Source organism: Mustelus asterias, chromosome 9, assembly GCF_964213995.1.
Source record: "Mustelus asterias chromosome 9, sMusAst1.hap1.1, whole genome shotgun sequence".
Classification (NCBI taxonomy): Eukaryota; Metazoa; Chordata; class Chondrichthyes; order Carcharhiniformes; family Triakidae; genus Mustelus; species Mustelus asterias.
The window spans coordinates 47958362-47986281 of NC_135809.1; the positions used below are offsets into that span (position 1 = coordinate 47958362).

A 27920-nucleotide genomic window follows, 5' to 3' on the forward strand; every position below is an offset into this window, starting at 1 on the left:
ACCTCCTGCAAGGCTTTCCCTGCAATCAGGGGGACGAGGTGGAAAGACCTATATGGGATCAGTTCCCCTCGATGGATTTATCGAGAAAACGCAAACAGTACTTTGCTATGCAATGCACAATGGCAAAAGCCATCTCCAATTAGCCCAGGTTTACACCATCGTTTCGCTCAAGGTATCAGGTTTAAGGGGTATAATTCTGATATTCGGTACATAAAATACTTTTTACTGTAGGTTAATACATGTGACAATAATAAATCAAATCAAATATAGTCACCGAAAAATTGCCAACCAAGACTGTAACTCAGTACCTCTTCCCCTGGAACACGGCCTTCAAGAAACCATCTCAATGCTGCTGTAATTTTACATATTGTATGATCCTTCTCACACATACAACAATATGCTGTGAGACTGTGATGTGTGTGGAGAGAGTGTAGTGAAAGAAAGGCTGGTGGGTTCTCATTGTTGGCAGTGCAGTGTTAAATTGCAACGTTGATTTTTGTCATTGCCACCCGCTTTGGAAAGAGACCAGGTCCGCGCGGATCGATGATGGAATTCACAATTAAAAACGCGATCATCCGTGCTTCATAGTGAAGTTCCAAGGTTAAGCTTCCAGAAAGAGTATTGTTAACATGAAATGGTAGTCGATTGTTACAGTTGAGCACATGTTCTGAGGAGATTCTGTTAGCAATACAGCAAGCCTGCATTGGGAGTGTTTATCATTGAATATCATCCCCACAAACATACGCATTTATATCTTGGTACACCTGGTATTAGATTACTGGGGTTACAATTCATTTTATTTACGGATGATTCAACTAGAATCAATCAAATGATTCTAAGGTCTAATAATATAATTATGCAATCAATTCTCTGCAATAAACATACAGTGCGATTTCTCATCTCAGAGGTCCAGTTTGGGAAATTGCCTTTGAATGCAGTTCCAATACAAGTGGACTGTTAGAAAAAGGGAGTCCCCATTTCACCCTGGGGCGGGGGGTTACAGTCTGGCCATCTTGAACAGGTTAAACTGACTGCAAAATTCCAACTGGTCGTTTTGAGTTTAATTTAGGCACGGATTGAAAAGTAATGCTGTATCAGCATTTTCCCCTCGTCACTTTCTTATTCCCGATCGAGAGAAACCGCATTCTTTGTCATTCATTGTCAATTCCCCTCGTTTATTCAGCGTGATGTCTCGCCAATGCCTGGAAACAGATGGCTGCTAAATTGTAGCGATCTTTGGGAATTCCGGGGGGGGGGGGGGGGTAGCATCTAGATTTGGAATCAGTTTGTGACTACGAACGGCTGGGTACCGGGAATGTTAAATTCCACACTGCACATAAATATCCCACATTATTCATAAATAGATCAAAAGAGGAAAATAAATCACAGGCATATTCCAACATCAACCTTCTTGCCTGTTCAAGTCTCGTGTTATGTTTCAGCCCCGATTCACACATGTTCAACACCGCTGACAGTCTATCTATTAACACCTGGTATCTTTAACACGACCAGAAACGCTTATTAGCAAAACGAACAATCCTTAATTAAAAGTCCGTTAGCATATTTCAGCGGCAAATGTGTAATTGTTTCTGTCGCGTTTTCGCAAATGTTGCATCACTGTTTTCATCTGAATTGCGTTTATTTTGAGGGTGTAATGCATATTTAGTTTATTTAATAAATGATATTTTTTTTCCAGGCGGGTTAGAAATTGATTTGCTGGAATTTCACACCAGGGGCTGCCGCAGGGCGACATAAATAACACAATTAATCCCAAATTGGTCTCCAACGCAGTCAGAGAGAGAACTCCAGTTTAGGACAGATCCTTGCTCGACCTTCCCTAACCGCATTGGTCAAATTGAATAATGGTTCCGTGAAAATGACTTTCCCACACACTCAAATGTCACAAGATGCTTGCTTTCGAAACAAAAAACACCCACATTTCGTTTTTCGGCCTTAAGAGTTTGTATCTCCGGCAATATAAAAAGGTCCCTTGTTGCCCGAATTTGGGAGTTTGTAAAGGCTGATGAAGCCCGGACACCAGTTCTTAAAGAGGTAAATAATCAAAGGAACGTGACAATGTGCCACTTATTTTGCGGTTAAGCAAGTATTTAGTTTTATCCCGACTGAAACTGCCTGTGGAAGTTCATCCCGCGGTTTATGTAAGAAAGAAGCTGTAACAGATCTTGTGATGTCTTTGCTTACGGTGTTGCAGTTGGAAAGTTTAATTGATACGCGAAGTGCAGCTTTTTAAAAACACACAGTTGGTTGGTTACGTTAGTGTAAAAACATTCAAGACGAGCACCGTGCACAATGAAATGAGAGTAATTGGCGCTACCAAATAAACAACAGTTTAGTAATAAAACAGAGTTAAACCACATTTGTGAGTCAGAGTGACTGGGGACAAAACCAAGCTTTCTGGGTGTATCGCCCAGCGCAGCAAGAACGGATTGTAATCCCTTTCCCTTTCTCCACAAATGTATTTCCTAATTACTGCGTTTACTATCCTTTAACCTTTTTTCTCCGGGATTAAACACCGCCGGAGATGGCCAGTTAAATCCGACAGAGAACGGAATGAGATAATGGTTGGTTTTTTTTTGTTTTTTGGGGGGGGGGGGAACCGGATTGAAAGAGCCACGAATTGTTTGGGGTATCATTTTGTGCACCAGGAGTTGCCCCAATCTCTTAATTTCCCTCTCCCCGGTTTGGTTTTTGTTTAAGACTGGGATTCCGCGACGCTGATTAGATATTTTTTTGACGGAGCGATTTGTCGTTTAGTTTCACTTGATGCCGGGGACAAGAATGGAATAAATAGCGCGTCCCTAAAGAGTTCTCCTATTTTTGTTGGAGAAGTTGGACAACTTCAGCTTTTATGTGTCTAAAAAAAAGACTCGCTGACTGGTTTATTGTATAAAGATCTACTCTGAAGTATCCAAATTACTGACATATGCCAAACCACTGAGTTTATCAATGTGCGGCTTAATTATGGAAAATAGACCGCGGCTTTGGAAATTGAGCAGATTGAGGGTAATAAAAATGAAACTAACAAAGAATTTGATTAAATGTGGCGGTATTCAGTTTCTCATTATTCACTGGAATATGTTTATCCACCCGTCGAGATCTAATTAACTATTGTGCGTTTTGTCTAGGTCGAATTTCAATATTGCCCAGAAAGGTCTCAATTCATCCCCTTCAATCTTCAATGAAGGCTCCCACTACTATTTTAACATGACATTGAACGTTCCTTTACCCTATGCGAAACTCCCCTTCTCTCGGTAACGTGCTGTGAATGCAATGCAGTCAAATTGGTGGATCAGCCCCTGCTGCCATTAACCCCCTATTATGTTTGATCTTTTTGATGGGGAAGTTAACACAACGTTCGGCTACCGCTTCTCTCCTCTTTAACAATTTAAACGGTAGGGTGATCACATGTGGTTAGCCCCCTTTCTGTGCGTTTCTCGCTTGACTGTTATGCAGGACTGTGTTCCTGGGGGAAAGTCTGACACACGGAGCCTGTTGACAGTGCGAGCTTTGTAGGAGGAGAAATCGAGTTTGAGCACTGAAATATTGTGTGCGTGGACCACAAAACACGGTGGTGGTTGACGAGGAATATTGCAAATTAACTCTACAGCGCTAACAGCAATAATACCCTTTTATCTGGCAACTTTTTTTCTGCCCCAGTTTCCGAATCTATGGCCTGCCCATTAGTATCCCAAAGCATTTTAAGTTGAATTAGAAGCACTTCAATGACAAAGCATTGACAAAAGCGTCTACTTACTGATGGTTATTGCATTTGTATGAGTGTATTGTGCATGGGCGCAGTACCATTCCAAGTTGTCCTATGCGATGCTGCTTCAACGTCAGTTAAAAGGCTACACATCCACAATTTTGTACCTCGGGACATTTACACTTGGTGTTTGAAATCCCCCCCCCCTCCTCCCTTTTTTCCTTTCTTGACAAACACTACACGGAAACAAAGTGGTATCTCTCTTCCCCTCCCTGAAATCACTCCCTTTCAACATTGCACATGTCCTCTCCGATTTTATTCGGACAGTAAATGCACAAGGGAATAATAGTTTAAGCTAAACTTCTGCCACCAGAGATTCTTTCGCAGCAGCGAGGCGTTTGTACTGAGAAAACAGAGTCTGACTGCAATGACCTCATTTGTGCTGCCATCTTAGACTTGTTATTTCCTTCGATGATTCATATTTGCCACAATTTAACTGAGGTCAAACACACCTTCAAAAACCCACTGACCAACGAAAAAATCCAATTTAGTTTGATGTAATTATTCTTGCCTATAATATAAGCATCCATAACATGCTGGAAACCACTGCTTAAAAACATTTTAAAAAAATACACCCGTACTTGCGTGTTCTGTAACCCTACACCGACATGTAGCTAAACACACGTTTACTTGAAATTGACAGCAGCTTCGGCAGGAAGTCACAGAAACGAGATAAGCGCCAATCATGGACGATGAACACAGTGAAAATTTACTTAAAGGGAGCCGGTACGGGCCATTCGGTTAATGACTAACTTTTTGTTTCCAGGGAAGACCTCCCCCTATCTAACCCTGCTTCTCCCTCTCCCCTACGCTGAAGTTAATTCTTTATCACCTGACGAAGGAGCAGCACCCAGAAAGCTCGTGATTCCAAATAAACTGTTGGACTTTAACCTGGGTGTTGTGAAACTTCTTACTGTACCCACCCCAGTCCTAAGCCGGCATCTCCACATCATTTCTAACTAAAAACACTGCCCAGTCAGGGGTCTCTCGACGCTGCGCCTTTTACAAAGTGTAAACTGTTTCCCATATTGCTCACATAAAAAGAACAAAAAAAAAGGCCACGTTAGATTGCATAAGCAATAGCTTGAATATTTAACTGCGTTAATTGCTACATTTTATTAGTAGTATGTGGCAAGGCCACTTGTATTACTTTGGGTCATCTTTCCTAATGTTTCTGTTACTGCTGAGAATCCATTTTTCCCCGCGTGAAGCTCTGTCAATGCACGATGCTGCCATCACACTTTGATCCCACCATTTTATAAGTAAATATCCTGGTGAGTGAGCAAACACACACTTTTCGCATTGCCAGTCGACTGGGTGATCATATCTAATCATTTACATAACCAGCATGTGTCAGTCCTTAATAGTAAGGAATTGCTGGTAGAATAGGAGGGTCCTCTAATAAATTACATTCACTCGATCAATGTCTGTCTCTGACATCGACGTGTTCACTTTTTGGGAACTTCTACGTCTTGTGTGGACAGGTCAGATGCTGGCAGAAAGTGTACTGAATAAAGTGCATTGCTGGAAATTCTAACCTCCAAGCGAGCACCAACGATTATTGTCCAAATTAAACCAAATCCTGAAGCCACTTTCTTTATTGAGAGTTCGGTACCACAAATCTAGGGAGGGATTGGAGGTGGGGGGATTAGAGGAATTGAAGGTATATTTGGAGGGAGGGTGCGATGGAAAGAGGTAGCAGCAGGCTTAGGTCGAGCATAAACATCGGCATCAGTTGGGCTGAATGGCCTTATCCTGCGCTAGGAGTTCTGTGTATATTTTACTTTGGAGATTTCAACAGGGTAACAGAGAATATTTATAACGCAATGAACAACTGTCGATGATTAAACTGCAAATATTTCTGTTGTGGTCAGAAATTCGAACCTCTGCTTTAAAAAAAAAACCCAATCCTGATTACAGTGACCCCATTCCATTTTAGGGTACTTCAGTCAGTCCATGTTTACTGCATTAACATCAAACATTCTTTTCATACATTTGGACACTGTTGTTTCAGGAAGTTAACACATTTACATCTCCATCTGCTTTCACTCGCCATCAAGATAAGCTCAATGTATCATTCAGCAGTTGTGGTGATTTAAGAGACATGTCAATAAACTTGAAAGATCGCATAGAGGGGAACATCCACATTTGGTGTGGAACTCATTTTGCAATCAATGAAAAATTACATAGTTACATTTTAATAGTTGCCAATTGACGGGCGTATTAAGAAAATCAACAGCTGTGCTTATGTACTTGAAATGCAAGATGCCATTAAATAAATGATAATTAATGCATCCTTGAGGGAAGTAAGGTGAGCTATTTTTCTGTACCCAGCGGTTTTGATCACAGTACATCTAACACCGGCTAAAATGACAACAACATATCACTCTGCAATTATATTGTGACCCCAAATATTGACTGGAACTCATCAATAATCTTAATTACAATTAGAAATGTGCCATTCTGCCGATTCCGGAACCAAAGAATGAACGAGTTAGTGTTTAATAAATCAATGGGTCAGACCCAGGCATCAATAGCCACCCTAGTTTCTCTTGCCATTGGCCGACTTGTTCCAATCTGCTGGAGGATAACGAATGATTCGAGTTGGTGTCGTTTCTCAACGACCACATCCAACTATTCAAACTGGACCTCGTATGGAAATGTTAAAAGAAATACATAGCCAAATATTCGGGGCCTGGTGATTGGTTCGCTGTTGTTAATTGGCTGTTTGTGAAAACATTTTCACAGCGTGTTCCTTTCATTAATTCTCAAAGGCAGGCACATTATTGAGGCGAATTTCATCTGACTTATCCCTGAACCCAAGGATGTGGTAATGTGAAATTAAACTAGGGGGGGAAAAAAAAGCAAGTCCAGTAATACACAAACATACCGCACTGGGTTTAAAATCTGGAGCCGAGTCCGTTCTGAAACGGCTGTCCATTTCCACTAGTACCTGCTGTTATTCTCGGGTTATTTTGAAAATTCTTCACACTGCGCTGAGGTTGTACACGCTTTATTTACAGGAGATAAGCACAGTTCCAAAAAGCAGGGCGCTAACCATTTCTCTCTCTCTGAAGGCTGGGTTACTGCAAATTCAGATAAATAGCGCTGAGCCGCTCATATAAATCACAGAATGCAGGCAATCTCTCTCTCACACACACGCCATACAAGCGCTGACTAATATTTGTGTCTTAGATTAAAAATCCAAAGACATATCTTTTAAAAAGTCACGTTTTTTCTGAACGAGATGATCCATAAAACAATGCAGCCCCATTGATCGCTATTATGTCAAACGCAAATCACTTTACTGAACTATTTAAATAGATCCTCATTTCAATAATTAGATTCCTCTAAGTATTTAGACCGTCCACGCACAGCTTGATGCTGTTTTTAAAAAGTGAGAATTTTTTAAATGTCCCAGTTAGTCCGATTCTTTGAACAATTCGCAAACATCTTCATAAACCTCATAGTTCCAGGCAAGTCTGTTAAACGAATATAAAATGGAAATGTAGACGAGGGTTTGTTAGAACTAAAGCCTCAATATCAAGATGGATTTTTTTTTGCCATCGGTTTTATAAGTGATGCAAACATTCCTGAATAGTAATTCGCAGTGGCCATTGAGTGGGGTAACCATTAGGGGCATTTTCACACTCCTACTAGAGACAGGTGTAAGAATCTGTGGCGACTCGACAATTACAGTGCAGGGAAGCCAAGAGAAGGAGGAATGTTTCTGAGCACTCAGCCTCGGCACTGACACAGGGCTTCTATTTTGCAGGGACATGCCTTTGTCCAGTTCCACCCGCCCCACTGAAATCAATGTTCCAAAGTCGCTTCATTCTTGCCTGGTTATGCACACTCTGTTTAACTTCTCCAGATCAATGTGCCCTTGTTCCAGGTCGGTGAAATGCGCGTAATATTTTCGTAGCTGGATCTACAGAAAGGCATCGCTATATTTACAAAGATGCCCAGAATATCAGGCACAAAAAAAAACACCTCGAGATGACATGGCTGTTTTATTCTATCATGCTGCTTTATGTCACCAATTAAGACCACAAACCGCACAAGATGACTAATAGCACCCCCTTCCCCGTACATTTCTCTTCCAGAGGAGTCGGTGTGCCCGATGCCACACTGGTGGTGATTTCATTGGGAATGTGTCACTTTATGCCAGGTTTTCCTGCCACCTGGACTGTGGACACATTTTCCTAATATTAGAGGTTGCTGTCAGAGTATTCTCCCCCCACCCCCCGGGAAAGTCGAATCCTAGGTCCCTTTGCTCTTTATCAATGGGGAGAAGTACACCATGTCTGATTTGAGGAGCAGCCGGACACTATGGGCACAGTTCAGCACCGAGTTCAGTCACAATTCTACCCTCCCCTCCCTGCTCTGCGGCTATGCTGTAAAGTTGGGCAACCTCATTACACTGTATTTTTTCCCCCGCCGTCGTCCTCTGAAGAAATGGTACAAACACTGGTTGAAAAATAATGAGTCCAAAAGGACCGTCTCCTTATTTTTTTTCTCTATTTTACATCTTCGCCCTCTTCGTCGCTGTCTTTCATTGTGATACCCTGGAGACCTCCACCCTCGGACACAGAAGCTGTGGCTTCCTCCACTGTTAAACGCGTGTGGATGGTTTCATATTCTTTACAGTTCAGCGTCCCTTCTAAAACCCCTTGCAGTCTGAAGTCCCTGTACGATTTCTGCAGCAAGAGGAAAAAAAGATCATTTTCAAAATAAGCATTTTGTTTCTAGGACGTGCAGCCGCCAAATATGCCACGGCAACCTATTCGATTTGAAGCAAAGCAAATCTATTTCTGCAGATGAGTAACATGGGGCAACCAGACATGCTCTGTGTAAAGCGAACATGCTGGTTGTTAGTGGGATCATATTAGATATGGTGGCAACTGCCCTGTTATTTTCATTCTGAGTCCCATTTCACCAAATCTGGGCGGTTGGAGCGCTGCACTGACACAAGTGCCGTCCTTCCGATGAAAGCTTGCCCTGTTTTGCCCATCAGGTGGTCCAACCATCCCACCGCACTCTCAACACTATTTTACAGCCTATCCTTTCCTTCTCCCCTATGTACTCTATAAATGGTATGTTTTGTCTGTATAGCGCGCAAGAAACAATACTTTTCACTGTATCCCAATACACGTGGCAAATCAAATATATTGAAGAAGAACAGGCTGGTTCTTCCTGGTACTCTGGACAATATCTATCCCTCCAACAATATCACTGAAACAGATGATTTGGTCATTTCATTGCTATCTGTAGGAGCTTGCTGCGCACAAACTGGCTGCTGCATTTGCTACATTGTAACAGTAAATAGTAGGTTATTGACAGTAAAGAAATTTAGGATGTTACAAAGTCAGGTAGGACACTCTGTAAATGCCTTTTTTTCTCTTTCTCCTGCTCCCTTACTGGGGTAAATACAATCCAGTGCCATTACCTTGCCTAACTGGCTATTCTCCATTTGTTAGCTTTGACAAGTTCAGCAGAGCCTAATCCTGTCCACATCTGATGTTCACAAACGGCCATGGCAATTGAGAATAGAAAGAAGAAAAGTTACGGTGCAGAAAGAGGCTATTCAGCCCGTTTGTGTCTGCACCAGCCAAAAAAATAGAAAAGAAGAAATTAGCCACTCATTTTAATTCCACTTTCTAGCACTTGGTCTGTAGGCTTACAGGTTACAGCTGGACAGAATGGTACCCATCTCTTTCCACTTCCCAGCTGGAAGATGGAAGCCCAATATCACAGTCCTGGAAAGGTACTGCTGAAGTCGTATGGTGCTATAGGATGAAACTAGGACCTTCTCAGTGTTAGTAGCACACTGGCACTGCATTTTTCCACTCAGCTACAACATTTAAACAGCCTCTTTAAAACAATAAAACATGCTGAGGCACTTAAAGTGCCATCTGGTGGAAAATGCAGCACCCCCAACAGTGTTGCACTCCCTCAGTATTGCACTGGGATGTCAGACTTGATTTTGATTTCCAAGTTGGACTTCCTAGAACCCCGACAGTGCAGGAGGAGGCCATTTGGCCCATCGAGTCTGCACCAACCACAATCCCACCTCGGCCCTATCCTAATAACCCTACTAACCCTCTGACGCTAAGGGGCAATTTAGCATGGCCAATCAACCTAACCCGCACATCTTTGGACTGTGGGAGGAAACTGGAGCACCCGGAAGAAACCCACGCAGACACGGGGAGAACATGCAAACTCCACACAGACAGTGACCTAAGCGGGAATCAAACCCAGGTCCCTGGCGCTGTGAGGTAGCAGTACTAGCTACTGTGCTACCCTGAACCCACACCCTTCTCACTCAGCTCTGAAGAACAGCCACACAGACTGGAAACTTTAACTAATTGCTCTCTCCACAGAAGCTGCCATACCTGCTGAGTGTTTCCAGTATTTTCAGTTTTTATTTCAGATTTCCAGCATCTGCAGTATTTTACTTTTAGAAAGCAGGAAGTCAGGCTTATTATTCACCCAATTCTTACCTGTCACACTGAGATTATTATAAAGTTTAGTCCCTGCCAACCTAGGACATGATGGTTTGTTTGGTACCATGTGATACTTCTGCCTGATTATTTCATTTTGAGCTGTGTTGTGAAACCATTATAAAAATGCTTTCTCCAGTTGGCCTGGCCGTGCCGGTGTTTGTCTCCTGCAGTAATTGGTGGGTGACCGACTGGTGCTGTTTGTTTTTGCTCCACATCTGCCCAGCAGGAAGTGCCACGAGCTGCCCTGTGACGACTCCCTCGCCAGTTCCTCCTCACTATGGAGGAGTGCCTGGCTTTTGCTCGGTGCTGACTCTCCGTCATGCATCTGAAGCTCACACTCTGTCAGCCTTGGTTTAATAGTTGCTCACTTGCCTTTTTGGGATACTGCATTTTCCGTAAGATGTTAAATCCTTTAAGTGCTTGAGTGTTTTGTTTTGAAGCTACTGTGAAGAGGAGTTATATTGGATTGTTTTTCCCTCCACACTCGCTGCCAGACCTGCTGAGTTTGTTCAGCATTTTCTGTTTTTATTCCTGCTCTCTCACAGTCATCCTCATGAAAGCTCGCAGGAAGGATGTTAGGTGATCCCAAGATCAGGCCTGGCTATGACACCTCCCATGATTGAATGAACTGATAAAATTCACTGTGCAGGTTGCTATATGCAGGAAGATGTTTGACAAAGTACTCGAGTGTACAGTTGATTGTCGATCAGTTCTCTGTCATCAGGAATCAGCTGTTTGAGTAGCAGAAGGGGTGAAAACTTAGAAGAAAACAATTTAAACCATTCCCTATCATCCACAGGATTTTTAAAATCCAAACTTAACCTTCCTGGGCAAAGCAGCAGACTAAGGTACATCTGCAGAAAGATGCTCTCTAGATTTTTACAGATGCAGATCAATAAGGAACGGGATTGTAGGAAAATGATCACATTATTGAAGAGCCATTCACCAAGCCCAACAAAAGCAATGCCTTCAAAGGGAACCTATTAAGCTTTCTTTACTGTTTTGGTAAATATAACATTCAGTGCATTATACTGTTGTATTAAATGGGCCCCCAGTCTAAAGCGTACAATTAGTTTATTTTGTTTGGCATGTCAACATGGGTCAGCTTTGGAATCTAAATGCCACATAACCAAGGGAACAGATGCAAGTAAAAAGTCAGTCACGATGCCATCAAATCAAGGCACATCACTAAGATATTAGTACCTGTTTTGAAGAGCGGTGATTTGTATCTTAGCTGTTTGGATATTTTTAATCATTGCAAATATCCCTGCAAACACTGACCCTTCAAGAGTCAATTCGATGTAAATTCTCATCACCAATATACTGTCAAGCATTTTGGAGATTCTCTGCAGACTCGATGGGCCAGATAGCCTCTTTCTGCACTGTAGGAATCTATGGTTCTATGGAGAGGAAGAATATGGCAGAAGGGGCGAGAACAAGGGTAGGAAAAGAGGGAGGCTGCACAGGAAAAGAGGGAGGGAGCACAGGAAAAGAGAGAGGGAGTTGAAAAGAGTGGAAGAAAGCGATATGAAAAAGAGAGTAAGAGGGAGAATGAAGAGAGAGAAGTATGGAAGAGAGAGATAGAAAGGGGATGGAAGAGGGAGAGTGGAGATTGAAAACAAGGGAGAGAGGGGGGGCTAAGCAGGGAGGGGGAAGAGAAAGACTGGTAACCAGGTACAAGTGAAATGTCTGCTTTTGAGAACTGAGGCCAGCAATATTGAAAATCCACTTTGCAGGTAGAACTGGATTGCTGCCGTGGAGTGAAACATATGGTAGGCAGGCAACTTGGTGAATTCTCGGCTGCTTTGATATCTAAAGGAGTGTTTCCCCCTTTCACTCCTTGCCATGTTACCCACAACTTGCATTCATCCTCCAGCTACTTTTCCTGATGGTTTTCAGCAGAATTTGATCAACTGATTTACAGCAGTTGGTCAATATCATGAAAGGGGGTGGCAGTCTTCCCGACTACGAACGTGTTGAAAACATAGATCCTCCCAGTGCCAGTCCTTACTGGGAGCAGGAATATGGAGAGGATTCTCACAGTACCATTTATTTTTGGATTTAATCCACTATGTTGTGTAAGAATATGTCAATTCCTCCTGCAATTGTGGATGTTGTATAGGATGATCCAAAGGTTTTTTAAAAAAGTCTAATAAAACAGAGAAGGTATGGGATGTGGAGAAATATGGCTGAATGTGGGAATTAATTTGATGGTTAAAATTAATAGTTAACCTGAGCATATTCCTGAGTGATCAGAGACAGTGAGTTGGGTGAGTGACAAAAGACAACAAAATGGAATCTTGAAGGGGAAATATATTTTTAGATTGCCCATGACACACATCATTATAATTCCTTTTTTTTTGATAATTTCTCACTGTTAAACAGAACCTATTGTGTGTGTCACCCAGGCTGGATGAATCTGAAAGCTGTGGCTTCCTTACAATTGAGAACTTCAATGATGACGCCTCTTGTAGGTGAAATTAGTACGACAGAAAACATTGTGGGTTTGCACATTGGGTCAAGTTTTCTGAGTGGAAATCTCCACCTACTGAACTAAATACAACACAGATGGTCACATTGTGGTTGGCTTGTACAACTCTTGATATTTTAATATCTATTTTTCACTTCATGTTAACCCACAATGGTGCAATCATCTGATAAACTAAGTTCTAATATTAATTAGCTAAATTGAAGCATAGGAACAGGGGGAGATCATTTAGCCCCACAAATCTTTGCTGCCATGCTGTGGGATCATGGTTGATCTGTGACCAAACTCCATTAACTTGCCTTTCCCCCATATCCCTTTACACTCCTCATCTCCGTTTTAAATGAGTGATCTCTGATTTTTAAACAGGTTCTAGATTTTCCCACAAGTGGAAACATTCTCTTCACATCCAACATGTCAAGGCCTCTCAAGATCTTATATGTTTCAATTAAATCGCCTCATCATGTCATTTTAACACGTTCTCTTGCCAATGCAAGATAGTCACCGATACCTGTCTGCATATGCACACACACTTGGCAGTGCATGGCCAGAATCCTATGTCGTCATTTGCAGGAGTCACAGTGCTGGTTGGAAGCCAACTCTCCTTTTTCTGAGCTCCTTGGTCAGGCGCCAGTCAGGCGTTGCCTACCCCCAGTTTCCAGGGATCAGGATGGTGAGGGAGAGAAGGTTTCTGATCCACCCGGTATGACCACAATACCATTTGTACTTTGTGGCACATTTTCCCCAGCACATTTAAACACCAACAGGCAGGCAGATGATACAATCCTATGACAAAATGGTTAACTGGAAGAAAGGTGCATTCCCAAATGGATGGGCGGACAAAGGCAAGAAAGATGTCAAGGAAATCAAATGGGAAAAAGAAAATTGTAAGGCTCTTGAGAGATTCTGCAGCTGTTGTTTTAACATTTGCTATTCCCAGCCAGTGAGGACTATGCATGCACCCCACTGCACGATACACCCAATAAAAATGGTGGCTGTGCATACAACTGTGCTTGCACAGCATTGGCCCAATTTTATGGTTCTCAGGCTGTCAATTGCTTGAGGCCATGGTTTCTGATCTCATGTGGGAGGATGTCTCATCTCCAAGAGCTGCTGGTTAATGAGATAGCCAGCAGCAGCACCATTTTCAGGAGCTATAGCCACTGCTGGAGTCGGATCTCTACGAGAAATCCTGGAGGAGGTCGGACACTGAGGTAAATTGGAATGCTTCGCCAAGGTCAGGGTAAGTCCTAAGAACTTTGCCTGGGCCAGTCAGGCAGGCCCTGATGTCAGGGGTTGGGCTACAATTGGGATATGGTGGAGGGGTATGGTGTTGCAAGTGGGTGGGTTGGAGGGTGGGCAGAACAAGTAGAGGTTGGCAAGTAGCGAGTCTGAGTAACCATTAATCGATTATCTAAAGTTATCAATTGGCCCAAGGTGGGCACACCACACGACACCCACCATAACACTGGTAAATTCCAGCAAAGGCAGATAGTCAATGGGCATGATGCCCTCACCAGGGGTATTTTACTGTTCCCAGGGAGGAAGTTGAGAGTGAGGAGAGGGCATAACATTCTGACCTCTGTCATCTTCTGCTCTGCCAATTTTCTAACTAGCTCAATAATTTGCCTTCAAATGCCATGAGCTTCAACTTTAGCTGACAGTCTTTTATGATGGGCTTTATCATATACCTTCAGGAAGTCCATCTAAATAGCATCTGTTGACATTGCCCTGTCTGTTACTCCAATCCAATTTGTCAGGTATGACCTATCCTATAGAAAGGGGATATTCCTGCACCATGGGCAGAATTATGGAAGTCTGGCGGAAACAGATATGCCCAGAGTTTCCCACTGCCAGCTGGCATGCTAGCCTGCTGGCACTGTCCCTCCTCTAGGACATTTTTTAAAGAGGGTGGATTTGGGGTGAGACAGTTAAGCACCCACAGGCAGCTGTTAACCAGTTGAGGACATTAAGGGACCTATTAAGGCCCCTCTTCTATGCACTAACAGGAAATGTTTAGTCAGCTGGTGTGCCCCCTGCAGAAGTTGAAACATGGCCAGAGAAAGCTGACCACCTCCTGGCGACAAACCAGGTGGCCAGAGCTCCATTTCACTATATGAGGAGATTCTATTGGCCCTCCACCATTGGGAGCTCACCCACCGTCCTTAATTGGCCAATCCAACAAAAATTGCACAGGTGTGTCAACCACGCCTCTGCTGCGTGGGGTTGGGACCAGGAAGTGATTCGGACATTGTTGTCCCAACCCAAAATCAAAAATTCTGCCCCATCAGTTTGAAAATTCCCATGCATCAATATTCCACTGTAAATCTATATAAATCTACAGGACTGTGCCTAATCTTCAAAAGAGGGTGTGTCATCCCCTTATGTAAATGCAGATCTGATCTTGCCTTTAATCCTGATAGTTAATGACTCACTGCATCTCCCTTTTAAATCATCATTATTTTCCTGAAAAATAATTTCTCCAATCAATCTCTTCTCTTAGCAAGCACACAATATGACTGCCAAGTATGTTGAAATACAACAATGCATCATATGCATGTTAAAGTCACTGAGATGAAAATGACCTTTTTTCACAAAGAAAATGGAATTTATCAGTTATTTATCTCATGAAGATAGTACATTCCAACTTCTTCTAAGTGGCCTCTTGAGAAATAAGTACAAAGCTATTTATACCTTGACAATTTTGATGAGTGTCTTCAGCTGGTAGAGATGGAGCTGCAGATCTAAACGGTCTGTCAGCCAGACACAGATGACTTTCATTGAGCTGGTGTACCATTGCTGGGAAAAGAAAGAGAAATTTCTACAGCCATCAGAGGAAAAACATTATGGATCCAGTAGTACATTTCCTTTATTTGAGACCCTATTATTTACCTTGTGCAAGCTATTACCTGTGGATAGCCCAATCATTGGTTTCTTACTCAAGAACTGCCCACTTTAAATCCCATAGAAACTAATTTGTCAACAAATTAAAAATTACAATTTGTCATCAATTGTCTTAACATCCAATGTAAAATAGTTAAATGAGAGGTTGCTTGACTTATTATAAGATACTTCTGATTAAAAGGGAAAGTCATACATAAAACTTTATTCAACATAAACAAATATGGATTTAGATTTGACCCCTATTCCTTGTTTACCTTCCTTTTCAAAGTTTTGATAGTTTAACCCAACTCAACATATGACCAAATCCAATATGACCAACAGGGAAGACAAAACCATAATTGGTTGACTGCATCTTTTAGTTTAGACAACTAAGTATATTGAGGTAACATAAACTCACAGCCATTATTAACATTAAGTGAATGTCATAGTCAACATAAATATGTAGTAACATAAAGCCAATGTATAACTTTAACATCAAAGTACAGGACGGGTTTCTCCGGCTGTTTGTTGGCAGCAGGATTTTCTGGTCCCGCCGGCAACACACTCCTGCCCTCGTGTTTCCTGGTGGTGGGGTGGTTTCAATGGGAAATCCCATTGACAGTGACGGGACTGGATAGTTCCACTGCCAGCAAATGGCACACTCCCTCCCACCGCCTAGACACATGGCTGGGAGACCGGAGAATCCCACCAACAATCTTGTAATTTTGCCACAATAGACTGGTGTTTGGAGCATTCTGCTGGTTACAAAGGTCAATTCAATATGGCCACCATACCCCACTGCATATGACAATGCTACATCTGACTTGACCAAGATATCTACCCATTTTAAGATCTTAAAGCTTTATGTAAATTTAGGAATCAGTGAATATGAATAAAGATAATTTGGATGAGAGGAACAGTGTTAGTAAAACCACATTTTAAAAGTATATTTCTCATTTAAACTTTAGCATCACAAGCTTAATCAATCAAAATCTAATGTTTTTCAACCCATAAACCTAACAGTGGCATGCATACATCTTGCAAGGTTTAACAGTATGTAATAGAATTGTTGGTTGTGAGATTCATTCAAATTGAAAACCCTGAATAAATGGCTAAACTAGACTCCACTTAGGCATCAAGAATTTCTGTTTCAAATGTTAAAAAACTGTATGTAAATATTGTGGAGCCAACATATCACATTCTGCTGATTTCCCTAACTCAGTTACTTTCCCAGGGAAGGCACAAAGTACAGGCCCGTTGCTTCCCCACAGCCAAGGTTGGGAAGTTGACAGAAGCAGCCCTGTCCACCCAGTGGTGGATAGTTCACATCGACCACCTCTCCGTAACTAACGTACGGGCTGGGAAGCCACGAGAGAGAGAGCAGACAGGAGAAGCCTAATCTTAAGGTTAAACATTCCTTTTAAAAAATCAACAGCATTTGAGGAGAAAAGATTCAGGTTTCCACCATCCATTGTGTGAAAAAGTCACCCCTGAATCACTCCTGAACAGCCTAGCTATAATTTTAAAGTTATATGCCCTTCTTCTGTACTCCTGCATAGTTGTCCATTTTTGTTACCATCCAAGACCAATATCACACCCAGTAATTCCGATTGTGACTTGGATTTTTAAAAAATGTCTTTTAAGATTCTACATAGCTCATCTAATTCTGAGTGAAATTTAGAAACAAGTATGTACAAAATTGAATGAAAAAGGCTATTTTGATTATTAAACCTGTCCTTTATTAAGGCCGTAAGAGTTTTAACAACACCAGGTTAAAGTCCAACAGGTTTATTTGGTAGCAAATACCACATTTGCTACCAAATAAACCTGTTGGACTTTAACCTGGTGTTGTTAAAACTCTTACTGTGTTTACCCCAGTCCAACGCCGGCATCTCCACATCTTTATTAAAGCCACATACAAAATACCATCTTTGGCTCCACCTCACTTGAAGTCGAAAGAACTCAGTGGCAATACTGCAGTATTACTCAGGCAATATTTCTCCCCATTGCATCTGCTAGGATCAAAAGTAGCTGTGGTTTTAAGTCTGGCATTTTATTGTGGCTGGAGTCAAGCTAAGTTCCCTGCCCAATCAGATAGATCACCATATGTGGTTTAACAGACTACAGTTCTTCAAACGTTCTGACAGTCAATTTGGCAGGCAGTGCAAATGGGGTGAACTTAGAGCTCTATGTATTAGAGGATCTTAATTACTAAGCATTCGAGGCCTGTTAACTTTATTTCAAACTTCCAATCTGCTGTTATTAATCTGGAAGAAAAGGATTTAAAATCAATGGTGTAAAGTTACAAATGCCTGAAAGACCATGGGCAGAATTTAATACTCTCCCCTGTGGCAAATTTGGAGGTCTTACTGATGGCTAAATGGACAATTAATGCCCATTTAACCTTATCCCACTGCTGGTGGTATAAACCCAGCAGTAGGTGGGTCTTGCCAGGCAGGGTACACAGCAAGCAAACCTCTGAGTCTTGAGTGGGGGAGTGCAGGGGGGGTGGAATCCCTCATTCAAAGGTGCTCGGTGCTTGACTGAGGGAAGGGGGGCCTGCTAAGAGCCACGACCTGCCCTTGCTGCTGCTGACTCCTCCATCAATCCCCCCGCACGCCCCCTCCCCCCCCCCCCCCCCCCCCCACCTCCGCCACCCCACTATCACTCACCTGTGGTCTGGGATCAGAGACAATCCTAGGCCTTGGGTACGTGTAGTGCAGCCACCACTTCTGCAGTAGCACTGCCAGCTTGTGACTGGTTGGCAGTTCTCCACAGGCAGAACTTTTGCCTTCTGAGTCCTTCACCCAAGAGAAGACCCACCAGCTCCCAGTTTGACGGACCATCCCGAAAAGAGGTAACATGAGGTTGTGGCACACTCTCTAGTCAGAGGGTGACACTTCTATCACCTCCACTAAATACCACCTAATTATTTTCACAACAGAATAATTAAACAGGAAGAAGTCAGATATGAACTGCGTTACATTGCATCGAATGGAATCTGCGATTAAAAACTCAAATTATCCTGCTGATTCTTTACTTATAACTCACAAGGCCATGATTTATCCTCTTCATTTTCTGCCCACCTCTCTCAAGAACCACAGGAAACAAGGGAGAGATGCTGTGTTTGACACTCTGTGACCTCTGTATTTCTTCACACCAATTGTGCATGACTCCAGGCTGGCAAGTCACATTAGCAGCCCATTTCCTCATCAAGCCTCCGCTCGCTTTCCAGCCCAGAAAGGTCCAACAAATCAACAGGAGTGCAGAAAACAGAACATCAGTCTAATCTCGCCATTTAAGGAACATTTTCTAACCTAGTGCGGATGAAGGTTTTCTGAGACAGTTAAGAGATGATGCTGCCGGATGCATGACTCAGATTGAACAATGGCTGGTTGCTAAAATGTTGAGAACCATGGCACTTGTGTACTTTTAATAACAAACGAGTCAACAGGGACTCGGCACTCTGTGTTGATGCCTTCCATCGAGTATGAAAATCACCTCAGCAGGGCCACAAGCACTCTCACATCATCATTCTTTACTTCTCCAAACCCCGGCACCATCTCCTCCCCCAAACACTGCAGACCTTTAGTCTTGAATTAATAATCTATTGCAATGAAAAGAGGTGCGACATGAATGCCTGGCACTGATCCCCAACTGTGTTCAGCCTTGCTACAGGCACTGAAAGACATTCCCCCCCATTGTTGGCAGTCAGTGACAAAGCCGGGGGACTGCACTTGCCTAAATGCTACAGCTGAGCCAAACTGGGTCTCTTGCAGCTGCGGAGGCTTCGCTCACAGCCCACGAGCTCCACAATAGCAAGAGTGAACTCTTTGTCAGCCCCTAAACTGTCCTAACAAGGATCAGAGAGGTTGCCACGCAAGGCAACTGGAAATGAGGTTTAGCAACATGTCTGCTGGCAAGCTGCAAACAACTAACAACAACTGAAATTAAAATGGAGCGTTTAGTCACCAGGAGTTATATACATCAGGTATTTTCACTCCTCCCCTGAGCATTTTGGGCACTGCATTAAAAAAAAGTAGAACTCATTCTTTTTTAATCTGGGTGACCTGCCTGCCTGTATTTTCCACGGCCCTGTCAGCACATTGCTTGGGAGACACTGCTTAACAATGAATTAATTACAGCCAAATTTCATAAACACTCTTCACATTCAAATTACTGTTGCTGTAAGAGGCTGACAGCACAAAAGCCCATCAGTTTATTTGTTCCAATTTAATTGTCATTAAAAAGAAAATGACTTTGGTTTTAGCCAATCTGAGTGGGGGAGGGGGCAAATGCAGGGAATCATTTATCCTAAAACAGTAACCAGAATGAAACATCCATGGCAACAGGCTATGGTTGAGAGTTGTTGGGTTTTAACCGCTACCAAGTCCACTTTCAGGAAGTTAACAAGTGACTCTGAGTTCTATACCTGACACTTTCTCGTTTGGTTAAAAATGTCCACACAAGATCCACTGACCTAGGAACTTGGTCACAGATTGTGTGGTTTTTGGACACTTAATGGCATTCTAAACTTCCAATATGGTGTGCAAGGGGCACATATTCATTCAAAGGTGGAAGTGCTCTGCCCACCTTATTGGTAAAGGCCAACAAAGAAGAAGAAATGGCAGGCAGTGCCTGAACATGGAACAGGATTTATGGCCATTGCATTGGCGTAATGTCTATTTCAGGCTCCCCACTGCAAGACTGCTTTGTCCTTGAGACTCCTGTTTTTCTGATTATTGCTTCCTGTAATTGCTGCTTTTCATTGGGGGTTCCCAAGTGAGGAATCAGCCCTCCTCCATAAATACCAATATCTTAAATAATCTGATAAGCTTTGCTCTCTAAACAACAGAAGATGATTTCTCAATATGAGTGCCAGAGTAGGAAGATCAGAGTGATGGAAATTGTGCCTGACAATCGAGTGTAGGACTGACTTGGTGGGTTGTCATGATGTGGAGATGCCGGCGTTGGACTGGGGTGAACACAGTAAGAGTTTTAACAACACCAGGTTAAAGTCCAACAGGTTTATTTGGTAGCAAATACCATTCGCTTTCGGAGCGCTGCTCCTTCGTCAGATGGAGTGGAAATGTGCTCTCAAACAGGGCACAGAGACACAAATCAAGTTACAGAATACTGATTAGAATGCGAATCCCTACAACCAGCCAGATCTTAAAGATACAGACAATGTGGGTGGAGGGAGCATTAAGCACAGGTTAAAGAGATGTGTATTGTCTCCAGTCTGGGATTTTAGATCCACTAGATCCAGTCCTGTCTGGAGACAATATACATCTCTTTAACCTGTGCTTAATGCCCCCTCCACCCACATTGTCTGTATCTTTAAGATCTGGCTGGTTGTAGGGTTTCGCATTCTAATCAGTATTCCGTAACTTGATTTTGTGTCTCTGTGCCCTGTTTGACAGCACATTTCCACTCCATCTGACGAAGGAGCAGCGCTCCGAAAGCTAATGGTATTTGCTACCAAATAAAGCTGTTGGACTTCAACCTGGTGGTTGTTAAAACTCTTACTTGGTGGGTTTTCCCAGACTTGTCTTAATTACTTATATATTGTAGCCCTTAGTTCATATTGGGCTTGGTGCTGGAAGTTCACTAAAAGGAGCATTAAATAATTGTGCATGTCAGCAGACATTCAAAGGCTGTAGGCATGTAAAGAGCTTAAACAATATGCTTAACCTTTAGAAGGCTGCAAATATTTTATCGTCTTTCCAATGCCAAAATGGGACAAGAGAAATTGCTGGGCAGAAATCAAAGAAAAGAAACACTGAGGTAGGAAATTGAATCTGCTGCCAACTAATGAGGCAGAAGAGCATCCAATCGATAGCTAGATAAATGGAGGTTCTACTGAATGAGAAGATTGCCTTGTTAGGCACAATGGTGTACCCTTCCCAGAGGGCAATGCAGCATGTCTGCAAGAGGCAGAAATCCGACTCAATACGATGCACTTAGAACAGAAGCAGAAGAGGGTGGCACTCCTCAAGAAAGTTGCTTTTGTCAGGCTACCCATTAGTACCATTTACCAAGGAAATGGCCCAAGTATGCATGGTACAAGGTGTGGCTTGACAAAATTTCCACTTTTCTGACTGCCATGCCTCAATAACATTGTAGATCTTTTTTGGCTTACTGTGCATGCCAATCTACCAGTTGGGCATAAGTTCAAGCTATTTTGGGCTCATTTGCATTTTCAAAGGGCTTATCAGGGTAATTCAATTTATATGCACGATGGCCAATGGTTGAAAAAAAGCAAAGGGTCACATGGCTGCCACCAGTGACTCTTCCACTTTGGGAAATGCAGTGACGAGTCCGACACTAGCCCAGAAACAGAGGGAGATTAAAAAAAGCTGAGTTAGGAGATGGTCTTCACAGCTGCTGGCAGTGCCACCCCAATGGTGCTGATATCATGCAGGATTTGCTGTAGGTTTACAATTGGTGCTGTGCTGAGCCAGTGACTGCGGAGTTAATTGCCTACAGTAATTGCCAGGTGGGTGGACCAGGCCCTGTTGATAAGGTTGGTGGGAAAATGGTGGTTTTGAAGTATTCTAGCTCTGGTGCTGATCTCACTGGTAAGTCTTTTTTTGTATCACTTATTCCATGAAATAGCATATTTAGGATATTTCAGAATTGAATGCTAACATTGATTTTTGGTGGACTTAATGACTGTTATGAAACTTTTCATTAAATACTTTCTCACGTGAAAGTTCACATTGCAAGGGTTCCTTTTCCATTCTTTTCTTAAAGCCATGTAAATACTTGCTTTAGAGTGACTTAGCAGATAACAGGTTCTAGAAAACAGAGTTAGGGTAAGTTGGAGGAATATGTATTTTTAGTATGAAAACATAAAACACAATTCAAAACTAAAATCCGTGTTAAATATCTAATGGAAATTGGAAACAAAAATCCTTGCAGAGGTTTTGAATATGTCACCCATTGCATACTGAATCATGAGCACTATTGTGCTACACACTGAGAGCGCATTGTTTTTTTTACTAGATCCAAGATTCTGTGCTTATTTTGATTTACTGCTATATTTTCCAGTCGCTGGCCAGAATTCTCTGGCCATTCACACCACTGCAATTCTCTGGTCCAGCTGCAGTGAATGGAGATTTGGCTGAGCACCAAATTCCCCATCCTCACTTGCAGTGGTGGCATGACTGGCCGGAATTCTGCGGCCATCATGACCAGTGACACAGATGGGGAACGGGCAGTTCAGCAGCCTTTAGTGTCAATTATGGTTTGTACATGGACCATTTAAAATTAACCAAAATTGTCTCATCAAATAACGAGCTATAATTTTGCTTAAATATTATAACCATTTACATGGCTTGCGTAATTTTTTATTCCTTTAGGATACGATTGTCATGAGTAATAGAGCTCTGAAAGGATCATGGACTTCTAAAATCCCATGATTACTTTTCAAAAGATGATCTATAATATTCAACACAGTTTCCAGCACAGTACTTGATCCTGCCTTAAGAGTGCAATTATATTTATTATCTTGCTTAATGGGCTTCCACTACACTCTGAGAGGCAATATCATGTAGCTCATGGATATGTACATGTCTGAAGTTTCTAATCATGGCTATTCAGTTAGAGGGTTGTTAACTTGGCTCAGTTCGTTGTATTTTGCGTCAATTTAGTTGCAACCTCGGTTGACATTTTTATGTAGTACTGAAGCAGTGCTGCATTATCAGAGATGCCAACTTTCAGATGAATTACGAACTGATGCTCACTTTGTCCTGATTAGGCAGACATTCAAGATCCCATGTTGATAAAAGCTTGGGAACTCTCCAATTGTCCTGCATTTCTTCCTCAATGAATACCACTAAAAATAGATTAGCTGGTTATACTGGCTGCTGTATTTGCTTATGTAATAATGGCAGCTTAAAACTATTGATGTATGTGAATTCTCCAGTGATAACAGGAGAACATGATGACGTCCTTTATAAACATAAGCTCCTTCTTCCTTCCTTGTACTCTCTAGAATGCTCAGCCATTACAGAATGCTCCACCTCCCTGTGTGCTCTTCAATCAAATTGACACCTCAGCCAAGGTTGGAATTCTGGGTGCACCTTTTTGAATCAAAGTGTGATGACCAAGCATCATATTGACAAAAAGATAAAAAAGCAGATCATTGGACAAGTAGCAGCATGGCTCTGGAATATTTTAAAGTGTCCAAATCTAAAATTCATTTTGCATTTTAGAAACAAAAACAAAGTTTTGCTATAAATATTAAGATATACTCTATCTGTTCTGTCTGAAACAAAGCCCTTCACCTTTCCTCCTTGCTGAATCTTGGTAACACACGGACTTTGGCTGTGAGCTGGCAGTAAGTTTCTAATAACAGGGCCCATGCTGATCAGTAGATAATATTTTGTATAGCACAAACAGCAAAACACAAATTGCTCATGCAACTGTGGTGCTAAATAGAGACTTGACAACCAGAAAGTGTCAGGAAAAACATTTGTTTCACTAGCAGAGCTTCCTCTGAGCTCTTCATGGACGAACACAGCCGACGCAACAGCTACCCTGATATCAGAAGCCTTTCATGCTGGTTGCACTGAAAGGTGATCTAGTTCTCTCCCTGCTTTCAGTGCAGTAAACTCAAGTGGATCAGCAAATGCGGCTATTGCCCAGCCCTTTGCACTCCCTTGCTACTCCATGGCTCCCCGCATTAGGTTTCTATAGTGGGAACATTTCTCTTAATTAGTCACAGCTAATTAGTGTTCTGGCATAGAAAAGGAGGCAGAAATGTCAGAGGTACAAGGCTACATCTTCTTAATCCTTTGATAATAATTTAGCCCCCTGGGAGGAGCTCAAGCTGTGGTAAGTAGTGACTGACAATAAGGCAAAATTAGGTGGGCAGCAGACCATTAGAAAGAAAGAATGAGAAGCACTACCAACTCCTGCTGAGCACCAACAGGAGACTAACTACGCTGACAGATGAGGTGCCTGTTTAAGTCTGCTGTGTTAATTAGCTGAATTCTACCTTCTCCGCTACATATGGCCAGCTGCAACATGTGGAGTTGCGTATTTTCTTTCTTTCTGGTTCACGCCAAATAAAAAGCTCTGAATCAGAGATGTTATCAGATTTCACAAATTTACTTCACCTTTGGATTTGCCAATTTGATGTCAGATCTTTCACCAGAAGGAAAAGCTGAATTTCCATGAACTGCAATGGGGATCGGAATAATTCCTGTCTATAGAAGTGGGTCATTGTGATGCACAGGAAAAAGATTGGACAGAAAAAAGTAATAAAAAATGGAAATGATTAATCGATCACAAAATGCGAGAAGTAGGTACGGACTAATTACAAATACGGTTGCATCAGATGTACATACAAAACAGGGACTACCCAAAAGACTTCTTTGTCACGGCCCAAAACAGGAATTGTTGCATTAAAGACAGGATTACAACAGGAATTCAAAATATCTTGCAGAAGGATTATCTGTCTCTACAACACTCTATTTTCCTTTTTCAATGCTTCTTAAAACCTACCACTTCAACAAATTTTTAGTCGCTCATTCTAATGTGTCCTTCTTTAGCTCACTACCAATTGTTGTCCAATTACACTTCAGGGTGCTATATAAATGCAAGTTGTCATTGAATCTGTGACAACACTAACAGTGGAACACAAGCAGAAGAGCAAACTGACAATATCCAATCTACTAAAGAGTACAATCAACAACCCTGCTGTTCTATTCATTGGTGCAGCAGTCCTTCTGTTTTCAGCATGTGACACTTGTCTAATTATAAAATCATTATCAAGCCAAACAAACATCTTAGCCTCCACAGTAAAGCAATGCAAGAACTGCACACCATCCAATTTAACAAGCCTCATACGTTTTCACAGCATTACTTTAAGCTGATCATGGAACATGGCATCCCAATAAAAGAAATCTCACTGTGAAGGGTCATGAGTGACTCTCGAAGTTGGCATCACACTGATGGCCACAGCTGGCACCAAAGAACAGCTCTGCAATTGAATGCATCAGCAGTATTAAACAAAAATACAATTATTGATAAAAATAATAGGTGTTGAGGAGTGATTAAATTGGCTTGAATCTAGATCAGTCCAAGGTTTATTCTTGTAGATTAAGATATTGAGGGGGTGGGGGATGAATTCACCAACCCCGTCAGATGGCCCGTGGGAATCCCGATGCCCTGCTGAATGGGGCGTTGGCCAAAATAAAATTGGAATTCCCCAAAGGGTAAATCCCCATTGTCGTCTTGTCTTATCTGCCACACCGGCCCTTAAGGTTCCCACCCAGAGTAGGCAGCAACCTGATAATTGTATTACAATCTGCAGATTTGCATAATAAATGGGCTAGATGGTCCATTCAGCGGCCTTCCATCATTCATCCATCTCCCCAGTGGGAATTGCACCAGACGGGTTTTGCTGCTTAGAAATGACCAGCATGGACCTGGCGTGCTGGACCTTGAGGGGTTCAAGGAGCTCGGCCCACTTGCCATTTGCCCCTCCGCCTGTGCCTGGCTGCAGAGGGAGGGTCCCCAAGGATCCTCGGGGTTGGGTGGGCTTGGACAAAGGGTTGATCTCTGCACTGTCCCCTGGGATGGGGGTCCCGTGGCTGGACTGCCCCTTCTAGCTCTAGTAGACCCAGGGATGGTGATTTTGGGCATGGTGATCACCCCAGGCATGGTGATTGCAGGCAGCTCTGCTATCAACATTTTCATTCCTACCTGTCCGTAGCCTTGTGGTTTTAATCTTCACAGCCCCTGGTCACCTGGCAGGTTTGTAAATCATAGCAGCACTCCATTCTGCAACAGGGATTTTCCTTTCTCTCTGTCAGAAGGTACAGGAATGAGCAGATCCCTTTGAAGTCCTCCGACTGAGAGATGTCAATTTCACTGGGGGAATGGGTTCCCTTCTCCACAGCTGTTGTTCAACTAGCCCCAATGTATTCACACAGCTTTTAGTTGAAGTCTTCCTCGAAAACTGAAACCTTTGAAACCCTCTTTATTCCATTGAAAACTTTGATCTCTTTCAATTTCATAGTGCAGTGCTTTGAAATAGGCTTTGATTGACAGACTAATGGTTTTCTACTCAACTTCCAGTCAGTTGTGATCACTTATCTTTCCCTTCATGCTTGAATGCATCTCAAGTACCCCCACTGTTCCTAACTGCAATGTTTACAAAGATTCTAAGTCTGATCGACAACTGTGGTTTCTTCAAAGGGAATAAGTGGTCTGCAAAAGAGGAAGTGAAACAATTTATGGCTCAGTAACAGATTGGACAGAGTACTTCATCACTGTGTCAGGATGGGGAATCAATAACTGTTATGGGGTAATTGTGTTTTAGTTTTGCCCTTTATAAGTTGGCCAAAGGTTTGAGTTAATAAATGTTCACCATAATGAATGTAACAAACATCAACTGTCCTCCATTTTCTTGGAAACCTTTTTCACTTTAGATATGACTTTTGAGTTAACAAGATTTTAAGGACATAGAACTAAAAATGGCAGTAGAAAGAAAAATAGAAGCACCATTATCTGTGATGAATCACAATAAATCTTTGCGAGGATGGTATTGTTCAGCTGATTTCTCAGCTATTGCCAATTCTCCCCACCCCCAACCCATCATCACTTGACACCATTCAAGATTTGGAGCAACTTAATTGCCCTCTCTGGTCATGATTTTAATTTCCCCAGCACAAATGGAATACTTTACCACCATGTGCTGCCCTGATTTGTGGTACAGCTTTTTGAGTTAAGAATGAGCAATTGACACAGATCATACTTGCACTCTCAGAATGGTTTTGGCTTTACCCCTTGGATTGGATTTGGTCAACAAGGATGCATATTATGTTGCCACAGTAGTAATGGTGGACTAAGGTCTTTTACCTTTTCATTACACTTCAATAATCCTCCGGAACAAATGACGGAAATCGGGGGAAAACAACGTTAGTCAATACACTAAGATGGGTATACCAAAATGGAAGATGTAAAGTCATTAGAAAAATAAAAACTCTCATCTTCATAATACAAGTGAAATCATACATTTCGGTGCAAATTATTTTCGAATTCGACCTGTTCTTTGTATCTCACATTTTAATCTCTAACTGGGCTCCCAATAAGATGACTTTAATCAGTTCTGCTGTGCAAGTCTGTTAATGAAACTTAAAAATAAATAATAAAGAGTTGGGAATAGACAGAGAGGGACAAAACTTGTGAAACTGTCATCTCAACTTGAAAACAATTACTGCATTCTTTAATAGCATCTCCACAGAAA

At 42.2% G+C, this 27920-nt stretch overlaps 1 protein-coding gene across 2 annotated transcripts in view; it reads right to left on the minus strand.

Moving 5' to 3' along the window:
* Positions 1-7779: 7779 nt before the first annotated feature.
* cadps2 (Ca++-dependent secretion activator 2) overlaps positions 7780-27920 on the minus strand; it is a 660384-nt gene continuing 640243 nt past the window's right edge. For both annotated transcript variants that reach the window (XM_078220144.1, XM_078220143.1), the window contains 2 exons: positions 15470-15574; positions 7780-8484 (listed from right to left, as the gene is read on the minus strand). In XM_078220144.1, coding sequence (XP_078076270.1) covers positions 8305-8484; positions 15470-15574 — 285 coding nt within the window. In that variant the 3' untranslated portion in view covers positions 7780-8304. The remainder of the gene's footprint in view (positions 8485-15469; positions 15575-27920) is intronic.